The sequence below is a fragment of the Piliocolobus tephrosceles genome, chromosome 1, assembly GCF_002776525.5.
Source record: "Piliocolobus tephrosceles isolate RC106 chromosome 1, ASM277652v3, whole genome shotgun sequence".
NCBI lineage: Eukaryota > Metazoa > Chordata > Mammalia > Primates > Cercopithecidae > Piliocolobus > Piliocolobus tephrosceles.
In genome coordinates, this window is record NC_045434.1 from 171,551,544 (window position 1) to 171,576,724 (window position 25,181).

General features: G+C 39.2%; 1 protein-coding gene across 4 annotated transcripts in view; it reads left to right on the top strand.

Moving 5' to 3' along the window:
- FAF1 (Fas associated factor 1) overlaps positions 1 to 25,181 on the top strand; it is a 558,082-nt gene that overhangs the window by 249,254 nt on the left and 283,647 nt on the right. For all 4 annotated transcript variants that reach the window (XM_023189044.2, XM_023189048.2, XM_023189038.1 and 1 more), the window contains 2 exons: positions 5,758 to 5,849; positions 11,441 to 11,532. In XM_023189044.2, the coding sequence (XP_023044812.1) occupies positions 5,758 to 5,849; positions 11,441 to 11,532 (184 nt within the window). The remainder of the gene's footprint in view (positions 1 to 5,757; positions 5,850 to 11,440; positions 11,533 to 25,181) is intronic.

A 25,181-nucleotide genomic window follows, 5' to 3' on the forward strand; every position in this document is an offset into this window, starting at 1 on the left:
GAAAGAAAAAGGATAAATCTCAAAAACATTACTCCAGACAAAGGAACCCAGACAAAACTAATCTTTAGGGTGAGAAGGAGGATCAGTGGGGTAGGGATAGGCTTTTGATCTAAGAATGTGTGAGGAAACTTTTTGTGCTGTGGGAAATGTTCTTTGTCTTGATTGTATGGTGGATATAACACTGTATATATTTGTCAAAACTCACGAGTGAATTTTCTTGTATATAAATCATAATTAAGTTAATGTTTTAAATTCTTATTTTTCATGCTAATCTTCTCTATATTGTTCCAATTTTAGTATATATGCTGCCAAAGCAAGCACTTAAGTTAATTTTTTAAATACAAAAGTATGCTATTGGATTCAGTGATTTGTTGTTGATGACATCTGCCGGTTTTCACAATTTTTCAAGGAACGTGGCCCAGGGTGGGATACTGCAGTGGCAGTGCCATCTTGTGGTAAGATCTTTGGAGTTAGGCAGACACAAATACGAATTCTGGTTCTGAAACTTGCTACATTCTAGTACTTTGTTCCCCTGAATTATTTTGGATATCCTAAAAACAATAACTACTGTATTTTGAGAACCTATACTGCCCAGGTACTATGCTAGGCATTTATGTGTATGTTACCTCATTAATTGTAATAATAATAATACAACTCAAAATAACATTTTATTTTTTAGTTCCTTAGAATGTATTAGGCACTCTGTAAAACATTTTTCATGAATTATATCACTTAATACAGCAACCCAATGAAGTATTGGTTCTACAGTTATTTCCACTTTAGAGAAGAAGAGATTGAGGCCGAGAATCTTTTTTTTTGGAGACAGGTTCCCACTCTGTCATCAAGGATGGAGTGCAGTGGCAATGATCATGGCTCACTGCAGCCTCCATCTCCTAGTCTCAGGCAATTCTCCTGCCTCAGCCTCCTGAACAGCTGTGACTACAGGCATGTACCACTATGCCTAGCTAATTACTAAAATTTTTTTGTAGAGGTGGTGTCTTGCTATGTTGCTCAAGTTGGTCTCAAACTTCTGAGCTCAAGCTGTCCTTCTATCTTGGCCTCCAAAAGTGCTGGGATTATAGGCATGAGCCACCTTGCAATAGAGAATAATTTTTAAAATATGAGGAAATCAGGTTGCTGTCATGATTCCAGCTTTGTTTTCTATTCCTTTCTTTCTGTGGAACAAAAGGCTGTTTGTCTTATGTGTTACCCAGGCTTTCTGCAAGAGTAACTGGGACTTTAAGTTAAAATCTCTTCTTGTTTTTCCTTTAAGAAGCTTCTTTTAAGGCATGAAGGCTCAGAGTGTTTTCAAGAGTTTAAGAAGGTAGTGTCGGGTCTTGGAGATAGGTTTCTGAGCACTGGACAGACTTGCAAATGCATAAGCTCAGTTCCAGACAGGTACAGCTCTAGAAATATCAACCTCAGCCACAAGCAAAAAGGCAATGTTTATATGTGTTTGGTATAAAAACTGTGACTTATTTTTCTACTCTTTCCATAAACAGAATGATTCTTTGTCAGCAGTGACATTTTTGAAGGCTGAGAATGGTTAAAGTTTTGCTTCCACAACTACAGTGTTGAACCAGAATTGTTTTTATGATAATCACTATCCATAGTGCTCAGATAGGGATCTTTTTAAGGAAAGTTAAAAAGTGTCATTGAGACCATGAATAATTGTATTGTAGCATTGCTTACTTCGGTAGTTGTGTTCCCATAGAACTTGTGTATCATAAGTTCTCCTCCCACTCTTCTTTTTCTTCATCAGCATGGAATTATTTTCCTTCTTTTCATATGTAATATAATCAGTCTTTTTGGTATTCATGTACTTACTATAAATGGAATTGAATTATATTTTAATCTGAAACTATAGACTAGCAGCAACCTAACATAAGCAGATATATGAAAGATAAGTACATTCTGATTCATTGATCTTTAAAATAGTGTAGTACCAGAAATCAGGTGATTAATTTATAAGTAGATTTGATTCCTGAAAAATAATTGTGGGGCACAGGGAAAATTGTGATTTCTCACTGTTTCTCATTAACATCCTGTCTATTTTTGCTTTTTTACCTTTCAGTCATTTTTCTTTTTTTTTGAAACAGAGTTTCACTCTTATCGTCTAGGTGCAATGGCACCATCTCGGCTCACTGCAGCCTCTGCCTCCCGGGTTCAAGCGATTCTCCCACCTCAGCCTCCTGAGTAGCTGGGATTACAGGCATGCGCCACCACGCCTGGCTAATTTTTTGTATTTTTAGTAGAGACGGGGTTTCGCCATGTTGGGCAGGCTGGTCTCGAACTCCTGACCTCAGGTGATCCACCCGCCTTGGCCTCCCAAAGTGTTGGGATTATAGGCGTGAGCCACCATGCCCGGCATTTTTCTTTACTGTATAGAGTATCCTTCCTTATTTTGGTTTGTCTGTCCTTCACAGACCAACTGTACTTCAAGTTTGATTTAAGTCTCATTTCTCTCACAAGGCCTTCTCTGGCTATTTGATACAACACATTTGTATTAGTCCATTCTGGCAATGCTATAAGAAAATACTGGAGACTGGGTAACTTATAAAGAAGAAAGGTTTAATTGGTTCACATTTCTGCAGGCTGTACAGGAAGCATGGCAACATCTACTTCTGGGGAGGCTTCAGGGAGCTTTTACTCATGGCGGAAGGCAAAACAGGAGCAGGCATCTTCACATTGCCAGAGCAAGAGGAAGAGAGAGAGAGGGGAGGTGGCACACACTTTTAAACACCCGGATCTCATGAGAACTGTATCACAAGAACAGCACCAGAGGAGGAAATCTGTCACACATGATTCAGTCACCTCCTACCAGACTCCACTGCTAACACTTGAGATTATAATTTAACATGAGATTTGGGTGGGGATGCAAATCCAAACCATATTATTTCACCTGTGGCCCCTCCCAAATCTCACATTCTTCTCACATTGCAAAATGCAATCATCCCTTCTCAACAGTCCTCCAAAGTCTTAACTCATTCTGGCATTAGCTCAAAAGTCCAAATCTCATCTGGGACAAGGCTGGTCCCTTTCACCTGTGAGCCTGTAAAATCAAAAGCAGGTTAGTTACTCCTAAGATACAATGGGGATATAGGCATTGGGTAAATACTCCTATTCCAAAAGGGAGAAAATGGCCAAAAGAATGGGGCTATAGGCCTTGTGCAAGTTCGAAACCCAGCAGGGCAGTCATTAAATCTTAATGTTCCAAATCTCCTTTGACTCCATGTCTCATATCCAGGGTACGATGATGCAAGGGTTGGGCTCCCAAGGCCTTGGGCAGCTACACCCCTGTGGCTTGGAAGGGTTCAGCTTCCATGGCTGCTCTCAAGGGCTGGTGTTGAGTGCCTGCAGCTTGTCTGGGTGCAAGGTATTTAGTGGATCTGTCATTCCAGGGTCAGGATGATGGTGGCCCTCTTCTCACAGCTCCACCAAGGGGTGCCCCAAACGGAGACTCTGTGTGTGTGGGGGGGGTCCAACCTCACATTTCTTCTCTGCACTGTCCTAGTAGAGGTTCTCCATGAGGGCTCTGCCCCTGCAGCAGGCTTCTGCCTGGACATCCAGGCTTTTCCATATAGCATCTGAAATCTATGCGGAGGCCCCCATGCCTCAACTCTTGCATTCTGTGCACCTGCAGGCTTAATACCAGGAAGCAAAGGCCCAAATGGTACCTAGGTTCCTTTGAGCCACGGCTGGAGATAGAGCAGCCAGGATGCAGAATCAGTGTCCTGAGGCTGCACAGGGTGGTGAGGCCCTGGTTTTCACCCACCTTATAGGCCTCTGGGCCTGGATTGGCAGGGGCTGCCATGAAGGTCTCTGAAATGCCTTTGAGGCCTTTTCTTCATTGTTTTAGCTATCAGCACTTGACTGCTCTTTACTTATGCAAATTTCTACAGCCTGCTTGAATTTCTCACCTGAAAATGGGCTTTTCTTTTCTACCACATAACTGGGCTACAAATTTTTCAAACTTTTACACTCTGCCTCCCTTTTAAATATAAATTCATTGGCCGGGCTCGGTGGCTCATGCCTGTAATCCCAGCACTTTGGGAGGCCAAGGCAGGTGGATGACCTGAGGTTGGGAGTTTGAGACCAGCCTGACCAACATGAGAAACCCCATCTCTACTAAAAATACAAAACTAGCGAGGTGTTGTGGTGCATCCCTGTAATCCCAGCTACTCAGGAGACTGAGGCAGGAGAATCGCTTGAACCCAGGAGGCAGAGGTTGTGGTGAGCTGAGATCATGCCGTTGCACTCCAGCCTGGGCAACAACAATGAAACTCCGTCTCAAAAAAATAAAAATTAAATTAAAAAAATATATATGTGTGTTTGTTTCAGGTCATTTCTTTGCTCACACACATGAGCATAGGATACGAGAAGCAGCCAGGCAACATCTTGAATGCTTTGTTCCTTAGACATTTCTTCCTCTAGATCTTAAGTCATCATTCTCAACTTCAAAGTCCCACAGATCTCTAGGCAGGGGCACAATGCCACCAGGTTCTTTGCTAACACATAACAAAAGTGATGTTTGCTCCAGTTCCCAATAAGTTCCTTATTTACATCTGAGATCTCCTCAGCCTGGACTTCATTGGAAGTTCCTAATTTTCCCTCATCTTCTTGTCTTCTGAGCTCTCCACACCCTTCCAGCCTCTGCCCATTACCCAGTTCCAGAGACACTTCCACATTTTCAGATATCTTTATAGCAATGCCCTACTTTTCAGTAGCAATTCTGTTAGTTTGTTTTCACACTGCTATAAAAAATACCCAAGACTGGTTAATTTATAAAGAAAAAGGTTTAATTGGCTCACTGTTCCATAGGCTTTATGGGAAGCATGGCAGCATCTGCTTCTGAGGAGGCCCAGGGAGCTTTCACTCATGGCAGAAGGCAAAGTGGGAGCAGGCCAGAGCAGAAGGAAGAGAGAGAGAGGAAAGGTGGCACACACTTTTAAACAACCAGATCTCACGAGAACCCTCCCACAAGAACAGCATCAAAGAGGGAAATCAGCCCCCATGATGCAGTCACCTCCCATCAGGCCTCACCTCCAACACTGAGAATTACAATTTGACATGAAATTTGAGCAGGGCCACAAATTCAAACCATATCAACATCTTTTTTCTTTTCTGAAATTCTTGTTGCTTTTCTCTTTAACACAATTTAAATTGTCTCCTATATATTATTATCTATATATTAGCTTTATTATTTTATTTTATTATTATTTTTTGCGGTGGGGTTTTTCTCTTGTCACCCAGGCTGGAGTGCAGTGGAACAATCTCAGCTCACTGCAAGCTCTGCCTCCTGGGTTCAAGTGATTCTCCTGCCTCAGCCTCTAATCCCTGAGTAGCTGGGATTACAGATGTGCGCCACCACACTTGGCTAATTGTTTTATATTTTTAGTAGAGACAGGGTTTCAACAGAGTTTCACCATGTTGGTCAGACTGGTCTTGAACTCTCGACCTCAGGTGATCTGCCCACCTTGGCCTCTCAAAGTGCTGGGATTACAGGCATGAGCAACCACACCCAGCCTAGCTTTATTTTTTAGTTTCGTTAATGTATGCTATCTTTTGTCATCCTCAGATCCTAGGGCAAGATAAGATAAATAATATTATTTCCCATTTTATAGATACAGAAATATTCATCAGACAAATGTGATTGACTATACACTGTATGCCACATATTAGTGTTAGCTCTGGATATGAACAAATGTTAACTGTGTTATTTTGTTAGTAATATTTGATCTCTTATTATTTATACAGGAGAGATTAAACAGATTCTAGAAAATGAACTTCAGATACCTGTGTCCAAAATGCTGTTAAAAGGCTGGAAGACGGGAGATGTGGAAGACAGTGTGAGTTTTTTAATTGCATAGAAATTAAGTTATGCCACTGATTAAATGATATGTAAAAATTGGTTTTTATTAATGTTGTTACATATGGCAGAAGTAGATTTGACAATAGTAATTTAGTTTAAGGAATCAGCAAGTAGTGTTTTCTAAGCTAAAATATTTCATGATAAACCAATAACAATTGTAAATGAGTAGATTTGTAAATGAAAACAGTATATGGTATGTTTTTCCTATTTCTAACTTTTAAAGGAGTTTGGCCCTTTTTTTGGGAGCCTTTACCTTTTTTTCAAACCTCCTAGAGTATCAGAGAATGCCTTGGAATAATAATTTTCTGAGCAATTACATATTGGTCTGAAAGAAGTCACACGCAGTGTATACATTTATATCAAGTATTGATTGTGGAACAAAGATAATAGGAAATTTTTTAAACTGAGAATTTAAATGATAAGATGTTGTTTTCCTTGTTGACTTGGATAGTGGCAGGTGCATGGGATGAATTATATTTTAAGAATTTGCAGAGAGTGTTGCAATTTTAAGGAGATAGTTGCTATTCTCAGGGTCCCAGTAGCAACCTCAGATATAAAATTTTTTACACTTTTTTTTTTGAGACAGAGTCTCGCTTTGTTGCCCATGCTGGAGTGTAGTGGCACGATCTTTCCTCACTGCAACCTCTGCCTCCGGGATTCAAGCGATTCTTCTGCTTCAGCCTCCTGAGTAACTGGGACTGCAGGCACATATATGTGCCCAGCTGATTTTTGCATTTTTAGTAGGCAAGGGGTTTCACCATGTTGGCCAGGCTGGTCTTGAACTCCCTCCTGACCTCTGATCTGCCTGCCTTGACCTTCCAAAGTGCTGAGATTATAGGTGTGAGCCACCGCCCCTGGCCTTACACACTTTTTTTTTCTTCCAGAGAGAGTGGAGAAAGAGGGGAAAAAAATGAGTTAGCTCTAAAGTTTTAGATGTTTGAGGTGGAAATGATTATTGAATGTTTTCACATTTGTTACTGGGTCATTTTAATGGCCAGGCATAAACTTAGAGAATCTTCAACTTTTGGCCGGGCGCGGTGGCTCACGCCTATAATCCTATCACTTGGGAGGCCGAGGCAAGTGAATCACCTGAGGTCAGGAGTTCGAGACTATCCTGGCCAACATGGTAAAACCCCATCTCTACTAAAATTGCAAAAATTATCTGGGCGTGGTTGCGCACCCCTGTAATCCAAGCTACTCAGGAGACTGAGGTGGGAGAATTGCTTGAACCTGGGAGGTGGAAGCTTCCGTGAGCCAAGATCGTGCCACTGCACTCCAGCCTGGGCGACAGAGCGAGACCCTGTCTCAAAAAAAAGATAAATAAAAATTAAAAAACTTCAACTTTTGGTTCAATTCTTCTTCGTGAATGGCTACTTGTAGTGATTGTGCCTATAAGTACTTTTATGTGAGTTCATTTGAAATTTGGAGATGTTCTGAGTATTTCAGTGAGATATTTACAGGAATTTTGGGTTGGGAAGATACGGATAAGTTTAGAAGTGCTGTATTAGGTGTCAGCAAACTTTTTCTGTACAAAGTCAGGTAGTAAATATTTTAGGCTTTGTGTGCCATGCAGCTACTTAAGCACTGCTCTCTTAGTGGGAAAGCAGCCATAGACAATATGTGAAACATCGAGCATAACTGTGTTTCATTATGTTTATGGATGCAGAAATTTGAATTTTATGTAATTTCCCATGCCATAAAATATTCTTTTGATTTATTTTCCAACTCTTAAAAAAAGTGAAAACCATTCTTAACTCACAGGCCATACAAAAACAGGCAGCAGGCTGGGTTTGACCCACAGGCCATAGTTTGATATCCCCTGCTGTTGTATGGCCATTCTAATTGATACATGGATTAAAACTTTTTGAAAGTGCTGACTGAGTAAATCAGCAACCTTGACAGAAAGAAAACACCAAAATGAATTCGTTTTCATAATTATATTATTTATTCATTCATTCATTGAGAAACCTGTGGGTATGAATCAGTCAGCTGGGTGCAGTGGCTCACACCTGTAATCCCAACACTTTGGGAGGCTGAGTCAGACAGATCACTTGAGGCCAGGAGTCTGAGATCAGCCTGGACAACATGACAAAACCCTGTCTCTATTAAAAATATAAAAATTAGCTGGGTGTGGTGGTGCACACCTGTAGTCCCAGCTGCTTGGGAGGCTGAGGCACAAGAATCGCTTGAACCTGGGAGGTAGAGGTTGTAGTGAGCCAAGATTGTGCCACTATACTCCATCATGGGCGACAGAGCAAGAGTCTGTCTCCCCTACCCCCAATCCCCCCAAAATTTGAACACAGTCTTGGTTACAAATACTTTAATTTACTTCTTTCTTCTTTTTATGAAATGGGTTCTCACCCTGTTGCTTAGATTGGAGTGCAGTGGTACAATCATGGCTCATTGCTGCCTTGACCTCCTAGGCTCAAGTGATCCTTGTACCTCAGCCTTCTAAGTAGCTAGGACTATAGATGTGCACTACCACGCCTGGCTAATTTTTTTTTTTTTTTTGTAGAGACAGGGTCTTGCTATGTTTTCCAGACTTGTCTTGAATTCCTGGGCTCATGCAATCCTCCTGCCTTGGCCTCCCAAAGTGCTGAGATTACAGGCATGAGCCGTGGCACCCAGCCTTAGTTACTTATTTCTATGTAGTCTTCGCTAGGAGATTTCTGCTATTCCCATGCCATTAATCGTCTGATTGCCTCAAAATTTATATTTCCAGCTCATACTTTTTTGAATTCACATATCCAAATTGGTGATTGACTTTTGTACTTGTGTATCTTATTGGTGTTTCAAACTTAACATGTTTAAAATGGAACTCTTGATTTTCCCTCCTATGCCATATCTCTACCAATCTTCCTCCAATAAGTGGCAGAACGATTATAGCCACCACTGAATCCAAAAATTTGGCCATCCATCTTTTCTCATTTCTTACAGCACCTAATCCTTTAGTAAATTCTATACATTCGATCTCTAAAATGTATCTCAACCATGGCCACTTTTTACTATTTCAATTGCAACTGCTTAATTCAGGCCATGACCATCTCTTGTCTGGAGCAATATGGTAACTTCGTTGTTATTGTCTCAGCTTCCTTTCAGAGTTTCTTCCAGTGCGTTCTCCACACAGCAGTCAGAGTGATCTTTTAAAAACATAAATTGAATTATATCACTCTCCCATTAAAACATAGCTTTTTTGTTACATTTCAAATAAAATTCAGACTACTCACAATAGTTTAAAAGGTATTGTATTACCCCATTCTCACCTTTACAACATCATCTTGAGCCTTTCTTACTCTCACTTTCCATGCTGCAACCACAGAAACCTTTTTTGAAATATTTTAATAGGCTCAAGCGCTTTACATCTTTGTCTGACATATGCTATTCAACTGCCTGGAATTCTTTACCTCCCATTCTTCACATGGGGGGCTGTTTTTCATAATTCAAGTCTCAGCTTAAGGTTACCTTCTCCAACAGGCCTCTGTATCTAATTTGGTCCCATCCCAGCATTCTCCATTACACCCGTATTAATAGAGGGACCATATCTGTTTCTTTCATCATCGTTAATGCCTGGCATAACACACCTGAAATAAATGTTTATGGGATGAATGCATGAGTAAATGACTTAAGGAAAGTATCCATTTTATTTAATCTTGCCATATGTGGTTTGATGGGAAAGATTTAATAGAAAATCTTTGGATAGTGGCATGGGAAAAGAACAATAATGACTTGATCAAATGGCAAGCATTTACCAATAATTCGCAGAGTAAGACAATGAAAGATAAAAAGAGAAAAATAATTTGTGTGTGTGTGTGTTGTTTGTTTACATGTTAACTCTATAGAGATAACTCATCAATTTCAAAAGGATATCACATATTTGACATAAAGTTTCAGGATGTCCATGTCTCCTGGTAGATTGTAAAGTTACAGGTAATTGCCTAATGCAGTGTTTTTTTTCAAACCATGGACCATAAACCATTAGTGGATTGAGAAGTTAATTGAGTGGGTTATAGTCAGCATCATTAAACAAAAACAAAAACAAAAAAAAAATGGAAGAAGAAAGAAATGAAAAAAGAGAAATAGAATACAATAGGAAACGCCACAGTGTATTTCATATAATGAGGGTAATTATGTATTTCTTTTCATTTAACAGATAACTAGTATGAGTCAAGAGTAAATCTCAATACCTCAATCTCTACACTTAGTAAGCTGGGTCCTCTCATGGAGGGGTTAAGAATAAGTTCCTTATGTTCCATGCTTGTGTAAGATTGCCCCTCCCCAGGAAGGAATATATTATTTCTTTATATATTCTTACAGTTTGTTTCCTTCACCTTTAAGTTTTTGCTCAAATGTCACATTCTCCAAGTGAGACCCACCTTGATCACCCTGTTCAAAATTGCCAAGCTCCCCAACCCCACATTCTTTATCCCCCCTTCCCTGCTTTATTTTTAGTCAAAAAATTGTCACCTTCAACATTCAACTATACAGGGTTACTTGTTTTATTTATTTCTACTCAAATGTAAGCTCCCTAAGATCAGAGAATTTTATTTTAGGCTATTCTGTTCAATGCTGTATTCTCAGTGGCTAGAGTAGTCCTGGTACAGAGTAGGTGGCTCAATAAATATCTGTTGAATAAGTGCATTTCCTGGCTTATGATGTAAAGATGTACAATGTATTTCTTAATGGGTATTGCTGTCAAGAAAAGTTTGAAGTACTTCAGCAAGTTTTTACCTTCAGGTTAGTAGTTTGAAATATATGTGAGTTTTCTGCAAAGAAATTTAGTGAATGAAATTTTCTGTGCTTATCAAGATAGTAGGTCATATGTAGTCCAATAGTAATTTATTAATTCCAGAGAGAGAGAGAGCGCTTTAACAAAAAAGATATCTGGAGTAAAAGACATCTAGGTAACACTAGAGCCCTCATCCAAGTTACTTAACCTCTTAGGCTATATAGCTTCCCATCTATAAAATCATTGACTTGAGGTGCTCTCATTGATCTTTTCAAGGTCTAATGATCTCTGAAAACCTATATTACCAATTTTTGCTGTGATGACCCTGAAACGAAGTATATATTAGTTGCAAGGATCTACTACTTCAGTGAAAAAGTAATTGAGTTCCAACTGTGTTCTTATCTATTTATATTGCTTCATGAGCTGAAGAGTTTGTATATTAACATTCAGGTTTATGCTAGTTTATTTTATATATGTATATGAGTGTATATACACACATGCATATATAAACACACATATATGTACACATACACAGATACATATGTATATACACACATATATGTATATATACATATATAAAATAAACTAACATAAACCTGAATGTTGTATACATACAATGTATATAGGTATACAACCATATTTCCCATATATAATATATGTATATATTATATATATAGGCAATAAGATTACTTAGATTCATTAGTTCTTTTGCATTAGCCTATTTAGGAAATTATCAAAAGATGAAAAAATCAAACTACAAAATTAACCATTTTTCAAGAATTGTAGGAAAAATCAGTAATGAATAATCAACATTCATTTTTGCTTTATTTTTTCTTTTTCAGACGGTCCTAAAATCGCTACACTTGCCAAAAAATAACAGTCTTTATGTCCTTACACCAGATTTGCCACCACCTTCATCATCTAGTCATTCTGGGTAAGTTGTTTATGTTTCCTGGAAACTTGAAATGAAAATCTCAGTTGTTAAAATTGCTTTAAGTTGTATATGAACCTCAAAACTAAATCAAATACAAGTCTTATTGAAACTTGACCCTACCAATTACTATGAAGTATATCAGGTTTGAAACAATTTGGTCTGGATAGTTTGTTTTAATGGTATAATCTTCTTATACCACTTTAAAATCTTTAGCAGAACTCCAGTATAATTATTAAAAATTGTGAAAATGGTACTTCTCTGACTGAAGGGAAAGGATTCAAGTTGGAAGGAAGAGAAAGTATAAATGGAGTTCCAGTCTCTCTCATTGCTAAAGAAGACATACCTTTGAGGAAGATTCATTGAGCTCTGCAGAGTAAATCTTGAAAAACAGTAACATATATATATATATATATATATATATATTTTTTTTTTTTTTTGAAACGGAGTTTCACACTTGTTGCCCAGGCTGAGGTGTAATGGTACGATTTCAGCTCACCACAACCTCTGCCTGCCGGGTTCAAGCGAATCTCCTCCCTCAGCCTCCCGAGTAGCTGGAATTACAGGCATGTGCCACCACGCCCGGCTAATTTTGTATTTTTGGTAGAGATGGGGTTTCTCCATGTTGGTCGGGCTGGTCTTGAACTCCCAACCTCAGGTGATCCACCCACCTCGGCCTCCCAAAGTGCTGGGATTACAGGCATGAGCCATTGTGACTGGCGATATAAATTTTTATTAAGATTTTCTCTCTATTTGGAATAAAGGGTCTCATTGTTTTTTCAGTTTTCACAGTGGAACTGAATACATTTATACAATGATCACATGATTTTAATTTTTAATTATACATTATGTTTTTAATTGTTCAATGAAGCAAACTGACCTATAGTGGATGATTATGCTAGTGATAAGATAATAATTTTTATGAGGAGTCTTTTCATACAGTATTATTCCAGAACTATGTTTAAGTTATTTTTAGGTTTTCTGTTGTTGATACAAATTTTTCTCTTTTAAATACAACAACTTGGTGTTTTTTTGTGGTAGGGAGACCTGTGTCCCTAAATTTTGAATATTATCAAGCTTTCCCCCCACCACTTAGCAAATATCTTGATTTTTAGGTAGATAGTAGCAAAAATAAAATTAAATTTGACTTCACTGAAGTAGAAATCACTGAACTGAAAAGTTAAATTTTGTGTAGTTGTATTTGATGGTCTGTTAATAGTTTGTTTTGGGTTAAGAATTTGAAGAGTTCTTGGATTGCTCTTTATCTTATATGTTTAGACTATATGTTAATGGGAAGTGGAATTTGCACACAGTTACAAAATTACAAACTACAAACTTATAGTCCATATGTTTATAATAATGTTGATGTAAACCTCAGATGAGATTAAGTTAAAGAGTTATAGGTGTGGTTCTGTATCTAGTCAGTTAGAACATTATTTTATAGGTTAGTTAACAAAGTGTAATCACTGTCATAAAATATGTAATCCACATAATTAAAAGCAGACAGGAGATATCATTGTTTATAATCTATTGCTTTCCAGTAGCATGATTAAATGGATTTATCAAAATGTCTTCCTGGGCTAATGGAAATGTTCTTCATTGCCATGTAGTTGACCTTAGTTTGATTGCCAGTCACTCACTCCCTAGGCAAGCAGGAGTCTACAGTGCTGCTGAAATGCAGTGTTTATTGGAGAATGAGTACTTTGTCTAGCATTAAAGTATCCTTCTCTAGTTGGCTTTGTGGATTTTTACCAAGTTAGAATGATTCTTTTCTTGTATTGGAAAAATAAGAAATAGAGAAAAATTCAAAGGTAAACAAAAAACGTAGTGGGAGGAGGGACAAATGGAGACTCCTGCTAATGTAAAAGTCGTGTTAATGTACTTTTGATTAAAATATAACTTAAAATCCAGAGTTTACTTCTTGTAGTATGTTTATTCAATATATCTTTCTATAACACTAGAGATTTTTAAAATAACATATATCTTGAAAGCTGACTTCGTGGGAGACAGTTTAAAAAACAAAACAAAATCCATGCAGAACCTTAAAAGCTGATGGTAATAATTATTTTTAAGTTGTGAGTTTTATTTTGTGACTCATGAAATAAAAATATTTTGACCTTTTTTTTTCTTTTTTTGGTGACAGAGTTTCACTCTTGTTGCCTACGCTGAAGTACAATGGCATGACTGAGTTCACTGCAACCTCCGCCTCCTGGGTTCAAGCGATTCTCCTTTCTCAGCCTCCTGAGTAGCTGGGATTACAGGCACCCAGCAGTACGCCTGGCTAATTTTCGCTATTTTTAGTAGAGATGGGGTTTCACCATGTTGGGCAGGCTGGTCTCAAACCCCTGGCCTCAGGTGATCCTCCCGCCTCAGCCTCCCAAAGTGCTGGGATTACAGGCGTGAGCCACTGTGCCCGGCCACTTGACATCTTAACTATATAGTAGAATCAAACAATATCCTAGTATGTTATATAACATATCATATTATCAAAAATGGTAGATAGATAAACTTGCTTTGTACTAGACTTCATAATGAATTAAACTGATTTGCTTTTGCAGAATTTTGTTATAATTGATGGATTCTTAGAAACTGATTTGTAATTTGTAACCTAATTTATAATCTAAAAAGGAGAAAAAAGGTAATTATGATTCTGAGTGTTATATTTGGAAATTGGCAAATGAATATAGCAACTCTGTAATTGGTAGAGTAAAATGGGAAGGTTTATGTATATGTTCTTACATTTGCATATATTATCTCACTTACAATTCTTAAGAATTTGCATGAAATTTCAGTGTGTGAATTCACTCTTAGTTACAGTATATTATTAATCCTTTAACATAATGTAGATATAAAATAACATGTTGGCCGGGCACGGTGGCTCATGCCTGTAACCCCAGCACTTTGGGACCCTGAGGTGGGAGGATCACTTGACTGTAGGAGTTTGAGACCAGCCTGGAGAACATAGCGAGACTATATCGCTACAAACAATTTTTATGAAATAGACGGGTGTTGTGGCACACACCTATAGTCCTAGCTACTCAGGAGGCTGAGGCAGGAGAATTGCTCGAGCCCGAGAGTTCGAGGTTACAGTGAGCTGTGATCATGCCACTGTATTTCAGCCTGGGCAGCAGAGAGCAAGACCCTGTGTCAAAATAAATAAAATAAAATAGTTATTAAATTGTTCACTGACAAAACATCCCACTCTTAAGTTTTGTTAAAGAAGTATAGATGCAGAAAACTGTATCTCAAACTATGTCCTATTAAAAAACAAAACAAAAAAACTTCGTAACTTAACTTGATTTTACTGCCACTAGGGGGTGCCTGGTAATTTAGTCTTTGTATTAATATATAATTTCTTTCTAGGGGAAGAAATGGTATAAACCAAGAGCAGCAAAATTACCATATGAGTGCCTATAATTGTAAACTGAATGTTTTTAAAGTAAATTATGTGTTTCAGAAAACAGAATTTCAAGCTTTCTGAGAATTGAAGAGCAAACTCTTAATCATAATCTTTATAACAGCTGAAAAGCATTTTAAGCCCTTTTCAAAAAGAAATCAGATTTCACTAATTAATTGAAAGGGTGAAGCAGTACTCCAGTGGCCTCTATGATACAACTGTAAATTATATTATAAATCACAGTAAAATTAGAAAGGAGAAAAACTATTAATTATACTGTTTCACATTATTACAGGAAAGATTCAGTCCATCAAAGACTTATTGATTACTTACTAAATAAAAACAAACTGTGTCCTCAAGTAGCCTGTAACCTATTTATTAAGATGATTAGGCCTTAAGTTATTCCTGTATAGAAAATTTTCTTAGATACCAACTCATTCCTGGTGTTCTTTCTGATTGCTTCACCCACTTTCCTTCCTAAACTCTTCATTTCTTCACCTGCTCTAAATGTTGGTATTCTGGAGAGTTTTCTTCTCAGCAATCTTTCTTTTGTACCTTCTCTCTGATATCTACTCTCAACTCTTCAATTTCTAAATATGTATAGATAACTTACAGATCTCTATTTAGCAACTCATATGTCCCAGTTGCCTGTGGAGTTTTTTATTTGTGTGTGTCCTGTCTGTAATTCAAAGTCATATGTCTCTGTATTACTACCTGTGTTTTTCGTTTCAAATGTCCAACAGTATAAAATACTGGAGTGTATTCTAACCAAGATGCTGGTTATTAAAAAAGCCATTGGGTTGGGAATATAAGTAATTAATGACTTCGTTAAAATCATTTTTGGTAGAATGGTGAGAATGAGAACCCAATTGTAGTAGATTTTAATGGATAAACAAGAAATGAAGATATGATTACTGTTATTTTCAGAAAACTTGACAGTGAAGGGAAGGAGAAGTTGAGGGAGAAGTCAAGGGAAGATGGTAGACAAGTATTGGAAGCACAAAGAGTAAGAGACAGCAAGTAGGAAAAATTTAAATGAGTGAAACCAAAATAGAAAATGTGGCCAAAGACTGGGTGCAGTGGCTCACACCTGTAATCCCAACACTTTGAGAGGCTGAGGTGGGTGGATTGCTTGAGGTGAAGAGTTTGAGACAAGGCTGGCCAATATGGTGAAGCCCCATCTGTACTAAAAGTACAAAAATTAGCTGGGTGTGGTGGTGCACGCCTGTAACCCCAGCTACTCGGGAGGCTGAGGCGGGAGAATTGCTTGATTGCTTGAACCGTGGAGGTGGAAGTTGCAGTGAGTTGAGATCGCACCACTGCACTCCAGCCTGGGCAGCAGAGCGGGTATGGAACTGTTTTAGTTTGCTAGGGCTGCTATAACGAAGTACCATAGACTGGGTAGCTTAAACAGCAGGCATTTATTTCTCCTTGTTCTTGAGTTTGGAAACCTCCAAATGAAGGTTCCAGTAGAGTCAGTTTCTATTGAAGGCTCTCTTCCTGGTTTACAAACCCAACTTCCTGCTGTGTCCTCATATGGCAGAGAGAGAGAGAGAAGAGAGAATTCTGGTTTCCTTTCATCTTTTTATAAGGACATCAATCCCATCAGATTAGGACCCAGCCCTTATGACCTCCTTTAACCTGAATTATATCCTGAAGACCCTATCTCCAAATACAGTCACAGTGGGTGTTAGAGAGTCAACCTATAAATTCTAGGGGGACACACTTCAGTTCATAGCAGAGAGATAAGGGTGGAGCCCAGGGAGTAAGTGTTGAAATGACATTAGGTAACAGGTTCAGAGACAGTAGGAAAGGTGTAATAATAGAAGTTTGGAGACAAATGGAGAATGTTTCTGGGATCTAGATTTCAGTACTGTTACAGTAATGGTTGATGACAAATTCCAAATTATAGGTAACATCAAAATAGAAAATAAGTAATAGTTATGAGAATAAGGATGTTAAGGAAGTATGAAGCTAAACTATTTGATAAGTGACAGTGACACAGTAATTATCATTTATGAAGTCAGGTTTTTTGGCAAGCCCATTACGTACGTTATCTTATTAAGTCATCACAGTAAATCATAAGTAAATACGATTACCTGTTTTGCAGATAGAGAAATTGAGTTACAGGTAGAGGTGAGATGACGACACAGAGATAGTGGTTATTGGGAACTACAGTTGAAGAAGGCTAGAGATACTGATTAACTTTAGTCTGTATTTTAAAAACACAAATCTAAGTGTTATAAATAAAAGGAATAAATGAAGGGGTGGCCTGCCCCTCCACACCTGTGGGTGCTTCTCGTTAGGTGGGACGAGAGACTTGAGAAAAGGAAATAATACACAGAGACAAAGTATAGAGAAAGAAAAGCGGGACCCAGGGGACCAGTGCTGTGTTTTCAGAGGACCCACACTGGCACCGGCCTCTGAGTTCCCTTAGTATTTATTGAGAATTATCTTTATCATTAAAAGGATAAGGGAGTGGCTGGACAATAGGATTATTGTAGGGAGGAAATCGGCAGTAAGACATATGAACAAATCCTTGTAACATGAATAAGTTTAAAGGAAAATGCTGTGCCTTGAGATGTATATGCGACATCTCCATAAACCTTTTAGCAGTATTGCTCCAGCAAGTCCCACCTTATTCCTAAATGTGTTTTCTCCTTACTCAGTAAACAAGACACACAATGGGTATTACCCGGAGATGTTCCAATCTCAGGGAGGGGCAGGATTTTTAACCGTCAAGCTTCTTTCAGGTACTTGTTTAACAAAGACACATCCTGCACAGCCCAATATCCTTGTAACCTTAAATCACCTTCGCACATGTCTCTTGCAAGGACAAAGTTGGGGGTAGGGTCACAGATTAACAGCATCTCAAATACAGAACTAAATGGAGTCTCCTATGTCTACTTCCTTCTATATAGACACGGTAACAAGCTGATCTCTTTCTTTTCCCCACAAATAAACACTAAAAAAAAAAAAGTAATCTGCATACGTCTAGAAGAAAAAAAAGGAATGACGAACTCAGTCAGTACATCAGCAAATAGGAATTTGAAACTGAAACAGAAACACAGGAAAACAAGGGTAATAGAAAACAGAAAATATGATGGCAAAAAGAAAAATCAAATTTATCAGAATTCTCCATAAATAAGAAAGTACTAAACTCTCCTATTAAAGACAGAAACTCTCAAATAGGCTTTACAAAAATAGCCATACATCATTTACCAAAGAGACATCTTTTAAAGAAATGACAGAGAAAATAAAGGAAAAGAAAGTGATTCCAGTCAAATATTAACTGTAAGAATATCCTATAGTAATAATATTTATATCACATAAAATTGAATTTAAGGCAAATAGCTTTGAAAGACAATTTGCCAAGAAGATATGACAATTGTGGGCTTATATGCACAAGTCTGCAAAATTGGACAGAATTACAAGGAGATATAGCCCAACCCCACATTGAACACAAAATCTTTCAGAAAATAATGTATTTAGCAATACATCTTTGTCAGCTATAGAAGATTTTACTAACACCATAAAGCACACATGGAATACTTAGAAAACTGACCATGTAGTAGAATACAAAGCCAGTATCAAAGAATCACTATCATATTGACTGTATTCTCTCGTCATTATGCAATAAAATAAGAAGTAAAGTAATAATAAAAAGGTATCTCCTAAATCCCCCATACATTTGGATCCTACAGATAATTTACTTCAAAACAATTTATGGGTAAAAATGAAGTCATAATAGCAAGCACCAGATACTTAGAAGTGAACATAAATGAGATTGCTAGGTACTAAAACCGTGGATACAGCCAAAATGATACTTAGAAATTTGTAGTCTTAAGCCTGCCAGTTAGAAGACAAGTGTTTTGAGGCCGAGCACGGTGGCTCATGCCTGCAATCTACCCGCCAGGGTGGGTAGATCACAAGGTCAGGAGATGAGACCATCCTGGCTAACACGATAAAACCCCGTGTCTACTAAAAATAGAAAAATTAGCCAGGCGTGGTGGTGGTGGGCGCCTGTCATCCCAGCTACTCGGGAGGCTGAGGCAGGAGAATGGCGTGAATCCGGGAGGTGGAGCTTGCCGTGAGCCGAGAATATGCCACTGCCCTTCAGTCTGGGCAACAGAGCGAGATTCCATCTCAATTAAAAAAAAAAAGACAAGTGTTTTGAGAGCCCCCAGCTCTCAAACTGGGGTTCTAGTACCTCAGCAGTTAGCTACCTTAACAGGAAATGAAGGGGAACTGAACAAGAGTGTTTGTAGTGTGCCTTTCATGGGATGCTTCTCCCACATGGCGGACAGCCTAAAGCCTGGTTGTCCAACCTGTGACCAGAGGGTCCCTCACAAAGGAAACTTGTTTGCTTGTCTAGCTTGTGTGGTCCAATTTTTGCCTGCGTGACCATCACTCTGGCTTCTAGGAGCCTGACCTTTTGTTTTCCCCAGTATCTCTGGGAAAGCCCAGCCTGGGGCAGTCCCTAGTTCCTCAGATGGAAGGTACAATTCAATATAACACAATAGGAAACAAGTTCAGAGATATTTTTACTTTCAGTTCCTAGGCAAGGAGGACATGAGTTGGGAGGGTAGTCCTCTGTCCCTGTGTCATGTGAAGCAGGAATGAAGAGTTCGGCAGAGAGAGAAAAGTGTGTAGCCACTAGCAATATATATAAGGGAAGTTCAAGAGCAAATACCTGAATGGTCCTGATAAAGGAAGCTGCAAGAAAGTATGGAGCCTAGTCTGTTAGGCAGGAGAGATGCCTCTAAGTTCTTATTTCTGACCATTGGCCTGAGCCATTTGGGTATAGTATAGAACTGGAAATTCTGTCAAGAGTAGCTGAGCCCTGCTTCTGGCATGAGAAAATTAAATGTTCAAAATGAATGTGGAAGCAACATAAAATTAAAGAATTCACCACAATAAGAAAGATAGAAAATAATTGAATTGTATGTTTAACTTAAGAAAATAGAAGAATAACCGCAGAGTAAGTGCACTGAAAATAGAAAGAAAGAAAGATTAAAGAGGAGTTAAAGAGCAGAAATTAATGACAGAGGCAAACAACAAGAATAACAAACTATTTACTTGAAAAGTCAAGCCAGGAAAAAATGAGAGTAAGCATAAATAAAAATACTAGGTATTAAAAAATAGACTTAAAACTACAGATTAAGAAGAGATTTTTAAAGTAATAAGATAATTATTAAATAATACTAAGCAAATAATAAATTAATAATTTAAAAATAAACTAAAATACCCATGTCTTTATGCTAACAAAATCTAAAATTTAGATGAAATGGAAAATTTTATATAAAACATGAAGTACTAAAGTGAGTATAAAAAGAGATGACCTGAAAAAATAATAATTATTAGATAAACTGAATTAGTTGTCAGAAATTCCACATGCTGCTCCAATCCCCTTTACCCTCCAGAGGATTTTTCATACATTTTCATGGAACAGATTATCACAATCTGTCGTTTTATTTTGGAGACAGGGTCTCTCTCTGTCGCCAGGCTGGAGTGCAGTAGCACGATCTCGGCTCACTGCAACCTCTGCCTCCTGGGTTCAAGCAATTCTCTTGCGTCAGCCTCCTGAGTAGCTGAAATTACAGGCGCATGCCACCATGCCCAGTTAATTTTTGTATTTTTAGTAGAGACGGGGTTTCACCGTGTTGGCCAGGATGATCTCAATCTCTTGACCTCGTGATCCACCCGACTCAGCCTCCCAAAGTGCTGGGATTACAGGTGTGAGCCACTGCACCTAGCCTATCCCAATCTTACATAAACAATTCTGAGATAGCTTCAGTGCAGTGGTTTACACCTGTAATCCCAGCCTTGGGAGGCCAAGGCTGGTGGATCACCTGAGGTTGGGAGTTTGAGACAAGCCTGGCCAACATGGTGAAACCCTGTCTCCACTAAAAATACAGTAATTAGCCAGGTATGGTGGTGCATGTCTGTAATCCCAGCTACTTGGGAGACTGAGGCATGAGAAATGCTTGAACCCAGGAGGTGGAGGTTGCACTAAGCAACCTCTTGCATAAGAGCTGGGATTGCTACTTATTTTACGATATTCATATAATCTAGATACCAAAATCAGAAAAAGAAAATACAAGAAAAAATACAGGTAAATCTCACTAGTGACCGCAGATAATAAAAATGAGTAGATAGGCCAGGCGTGGTGGCTCACACCTGTAATCCCACCACTTTGTGAGGCCAAGGCGGGTAGATCACCTGAGTTCAGGAGTTCGAGACCAACCTGACCAACATAGTGAAACCCTGTCTCTACTAAAAATACAAAATTAGCTGGGCGTGGTGGCGCATGCTGTAATCCCAGCTACCTGAGAGGCCGAGGCAGGAGAATCACTTGAACCGGGGAGGCGCAGGGTGCAGTGAGCTGAGATTGCGCCATTGCACTCTAGCCTGGGCAACAAGAGTGAAACTCCACCAAAAAAAAAAAAGAGTAGATAAACTCTTCTTTGACTTCTCTCAGCCTTACTATTTAATGATGACTTTTCCCCCTGTACCTATTCTACTATCTTCAGACATCATCTTCTCCCAAGTTCAGATCGTCTCACTAAGATGTAAATGAACTAGTTCTCTCCATAAAAATACAACTTGATTATATCTACCCACTTAAAACTCTCCACTAGCTTTCTTTCTCTCTCTCTCTCTCTTTTTTTTTTTTTTTTTTGAGACGGAGTCTGGCTCTGTCGCCCAGGCGGGAGTGCAGTGGTGGTGCAATCTCGGCTCACTCCAACCTCCACTTCCTGAGTTCAAGCGACTCTCCTGCCTTAGCCTCCCAAGTAGCTGGGATAACAGGTATGTGCCACCATGCCTGGCTAATTTTTGTATTTTTAGTAGAGACAGGGTTTCACTATGTTGACCAGGCTGGTCTCAAACTTCTGACTTCAGGTGAGCCACTGTGCCTGGCCCTCTCCACTAGCTTTCTATTACACTTCTAATAAAATCCAAGTTCCTTACTATAACCTACAAAAGACTTACATAATCTTATCCCTGACTTTATAACTTCATCTTTTATCACTATCCCTCTGGCTCATAGCTCACCAGCCATACTGGCTTCCTTGTTCCTCTTTAAACCTTCTAAGTGTGCTTAAACCTTAGAGCATTTATACTTTGCTATTCTCCTGCCAGTAATGATACTAGCAGGTAACAACTTGACTCATTTCTTCACTTTATTTAGGCCTCTACTCAAATATCACACCCTCAGAGAGGCTTTTCTTGATGCCCCTATCTAAAACAGCCCCTCTCTTATACCCTCTCTCTCTTTATCTTGCTTTATCACTATCGTGCATTGTATTAGTGATATTAGTAATTTTACTAGTCAGGGTTCTATAGGGCAACAGAACTATTAAGATATATGTGTATATGCAAGGGAGTTTATTAAGGAGAATTAACTCACACGATCACAAGGTAAAGTCCCACGATAGGCCATCTGCAAGTTGAGAAGCAAGGAAGCAGTGGTGGATCAGTCCAAGTCCTAAAACCTTAAAAGTAGGGAAACTGATAGTGCAGCCTTCAGTCTGTGGCCAAAGGCCCGAGAGTCCCTGGCAAACCACTAGTGTAAATCCAAGAGTCCAAAAACTGAAGAACCTGGAGTCTGAACTTGGAGCTAAAGAACTTGGAGTCTGCCTGCTTTATTCTAGCTGTATTGGCAGGTGATTAGACAGTACCCACCCAGATTGAGGGTGGGACTGCCTCTCCCAGTCCACTGACTCAAATGTTAATCTCCTTTGGCAACACCCTCACAGACACTTGTAGTCAAGGGAGCAATACTTTCAATCAAATTGACACCCAATATTAGCCATCACAGTAATTTATTTATATTCATATTTGTTGTCTCTCTCACCACAATGTAAACCTTCAGAAAATCAGGGATTTGTTGTTGTTCACTGTTGTATCCCTAGCTTCTAAAAAACTGTCTGAAACATAGTAGATACTTGGAAATGTTTATGGAACGAATATTGTAAAGTGACACATTTCTAAAGACATTTGCCTTAGCTTTGATTTATTTTGATTGACCATATATATATTGAGTATCGTCCTACAATGTGTTAAGTCTTTGTTCTAGGTGCTAGGGATATACTGAGCAAGACAAATAAGGTCCTGCTTTCACAGAGTTTACAGTATAATATGTATAGAGGTGTATCTTGTTTATAATGAAACTATGGACAAGATAACAAGAAAAAAGTATCAGATGATAGTAAGTACTTTACAGAAAGCTAAAATATGGTGACATGATAATGAATAATTGAATGACTAGTGTGGGTTGTAAGGTCAAGAAAGGCCTCACTGAAGATGTACTATTTAAGCTGAGACATTAAAGATGGAGGGGCCATCTAAGTGAAGAGCAGAATGAAGAATATGGGGGTATGGCTAGTGCCAAAGCCCTAAGGTCATGTATAAATATAATTGGAGAAGGTTTGACGTTTCTGGGCTTTGTATTGCTGATGATCACCTTGCTAGAAAAGGACTGAAGAAATGTCTTGATAATAAAAGACAGTCTTTGCAATTTGCTTTAGTCATCGTCTAGTAAGTGATGAAAATGTCTAGTTCCATTTTAATTATGTATATTTTCTTTTTTTTTTTTTTTTTTTTTGAGATGGAGTCTTGCTCTGTCACCCAGACTGGAGTGCAGTGGCGCGATCTTGGCTCACTGCAAGCTCCGCCTCCCAGGTTCACACAATTCTCCTGCCTCAGCCTCCCAAGTAGCTGGGACTACAGGTGCCCGCCACCATGCCTGGCTAATTTTTGTTTGTTTTGTTTTGTTTCTGTTACATGTTTGTTTTGAGGCATGATCTCAGCTCACTGCGAGTTCCGCCTCCCGGCTTCATGCCATTCTCCTGCCTCAGCCTCCCTAGTAGCTGGGACTACAGGCGCCTGCCACCACGCCTGGCTAATTTTTTGTGTTTGTAGTGGAGACAGGGTTTCACCCTATTAGCCAGGATGGTCTCAATCTCCTGACCTCATGATCTGCCCATCTCAGCCTCTTGAAGTGCTGGGATTACAGGCGTGAGCCACCACACCCGGCCATTTTTTTTTATTTTTAATAAAGACGGGGTTTCACCGTGTTAGCCAGGATGGTCTTGATCTCCTGACCTCATAATCTGCCTGCCTTGGCCACCCAAAGTGCTGAGATTACAGGTGTGAGCCACTGCGTCTGGCCTATTTTCTTCATTTTTATATAATAGCAAGGTGTGACAGATAATATGGTATCCTTTGTTTGTAGTTGTCCCTTTTACAAGTAGTATTGAGTCTTGCTATTGGACTTTGATCTTTTTGTACTGGACTTGTGGTTCCAGTTAATTTTTGTTGTTGTTGTTGAGATAGAGTCTTGCCCAGGCTAGCGTACAGTGGTGCAATCTTGGCTCTGCAACGTCCACCTTATGAGTTCAAGTGATTCTCCTGCCTCAGCCTCCCAAGTCGCTGTGATTACAGGCACCTGCCACTGTGCCTGGCTAATTTTTTTTTGTATTTTTCGTAGAGAAGGGGGTTTCACCATCTTAGCCAGGCTGGTCTCGAACTCCTGACCTCATGATCCACCCACCTTGGCCTCCCAAAGTGCTGGGATCACAGGCATGAGGCACCGCGCCTGGCCCCAGTTAATATTTTAATGGCTTCATAGGAGTGTATTATTGAGCTCTGGTCCTGCAGTCAAGCATATCACTGTCTTCTGTGGCCTCTGGGTTGTGAAGTTGCATTTAACTATGGCTTTGAATTAGTGCTGTTTGTTCAAGCAGGAGTAAATTCAGGGTGCTGAATGGGACTCCTGTGATAGTTGAGTAAACCAGTGGTTAAAGTATATGGCTTTTCGGCCAGGCGTGGTGACTCACGCCTGTAATCCCAGCACTTTAGGAGGCCGAGGAGGGTGGATCACTTGAGGTCAGGAATTCAAGACTAGCCTGGAAAACATGGTGAAACCCCTTCTTTACTAAAAATACAAAAATTAGCTGGGCATGGTGGCACGCACCTGTAATCCCAGCTACTCGGGTGACTGAGGCATGAGAATTGCTTGAGCCTGGGAGGGGGAGGTTGCAGTGAGCCGAGATCGCGCCACTGCACTCCATATTTTTGTTTTTGTCCTTGGAAAACCTTTGGTGGGAAAGCAGATTACAGTAGCCATGAATTAAGTGAGAATAGAGTTCTTATATTTTCCAGTGGGTGCTATGGAAGGAACTGAGGAGTAGTAAGTCAAGATAGCTGAGTTTTAGGTCAAGCTTGGCTTCAGAATCACTGTATGACTTAG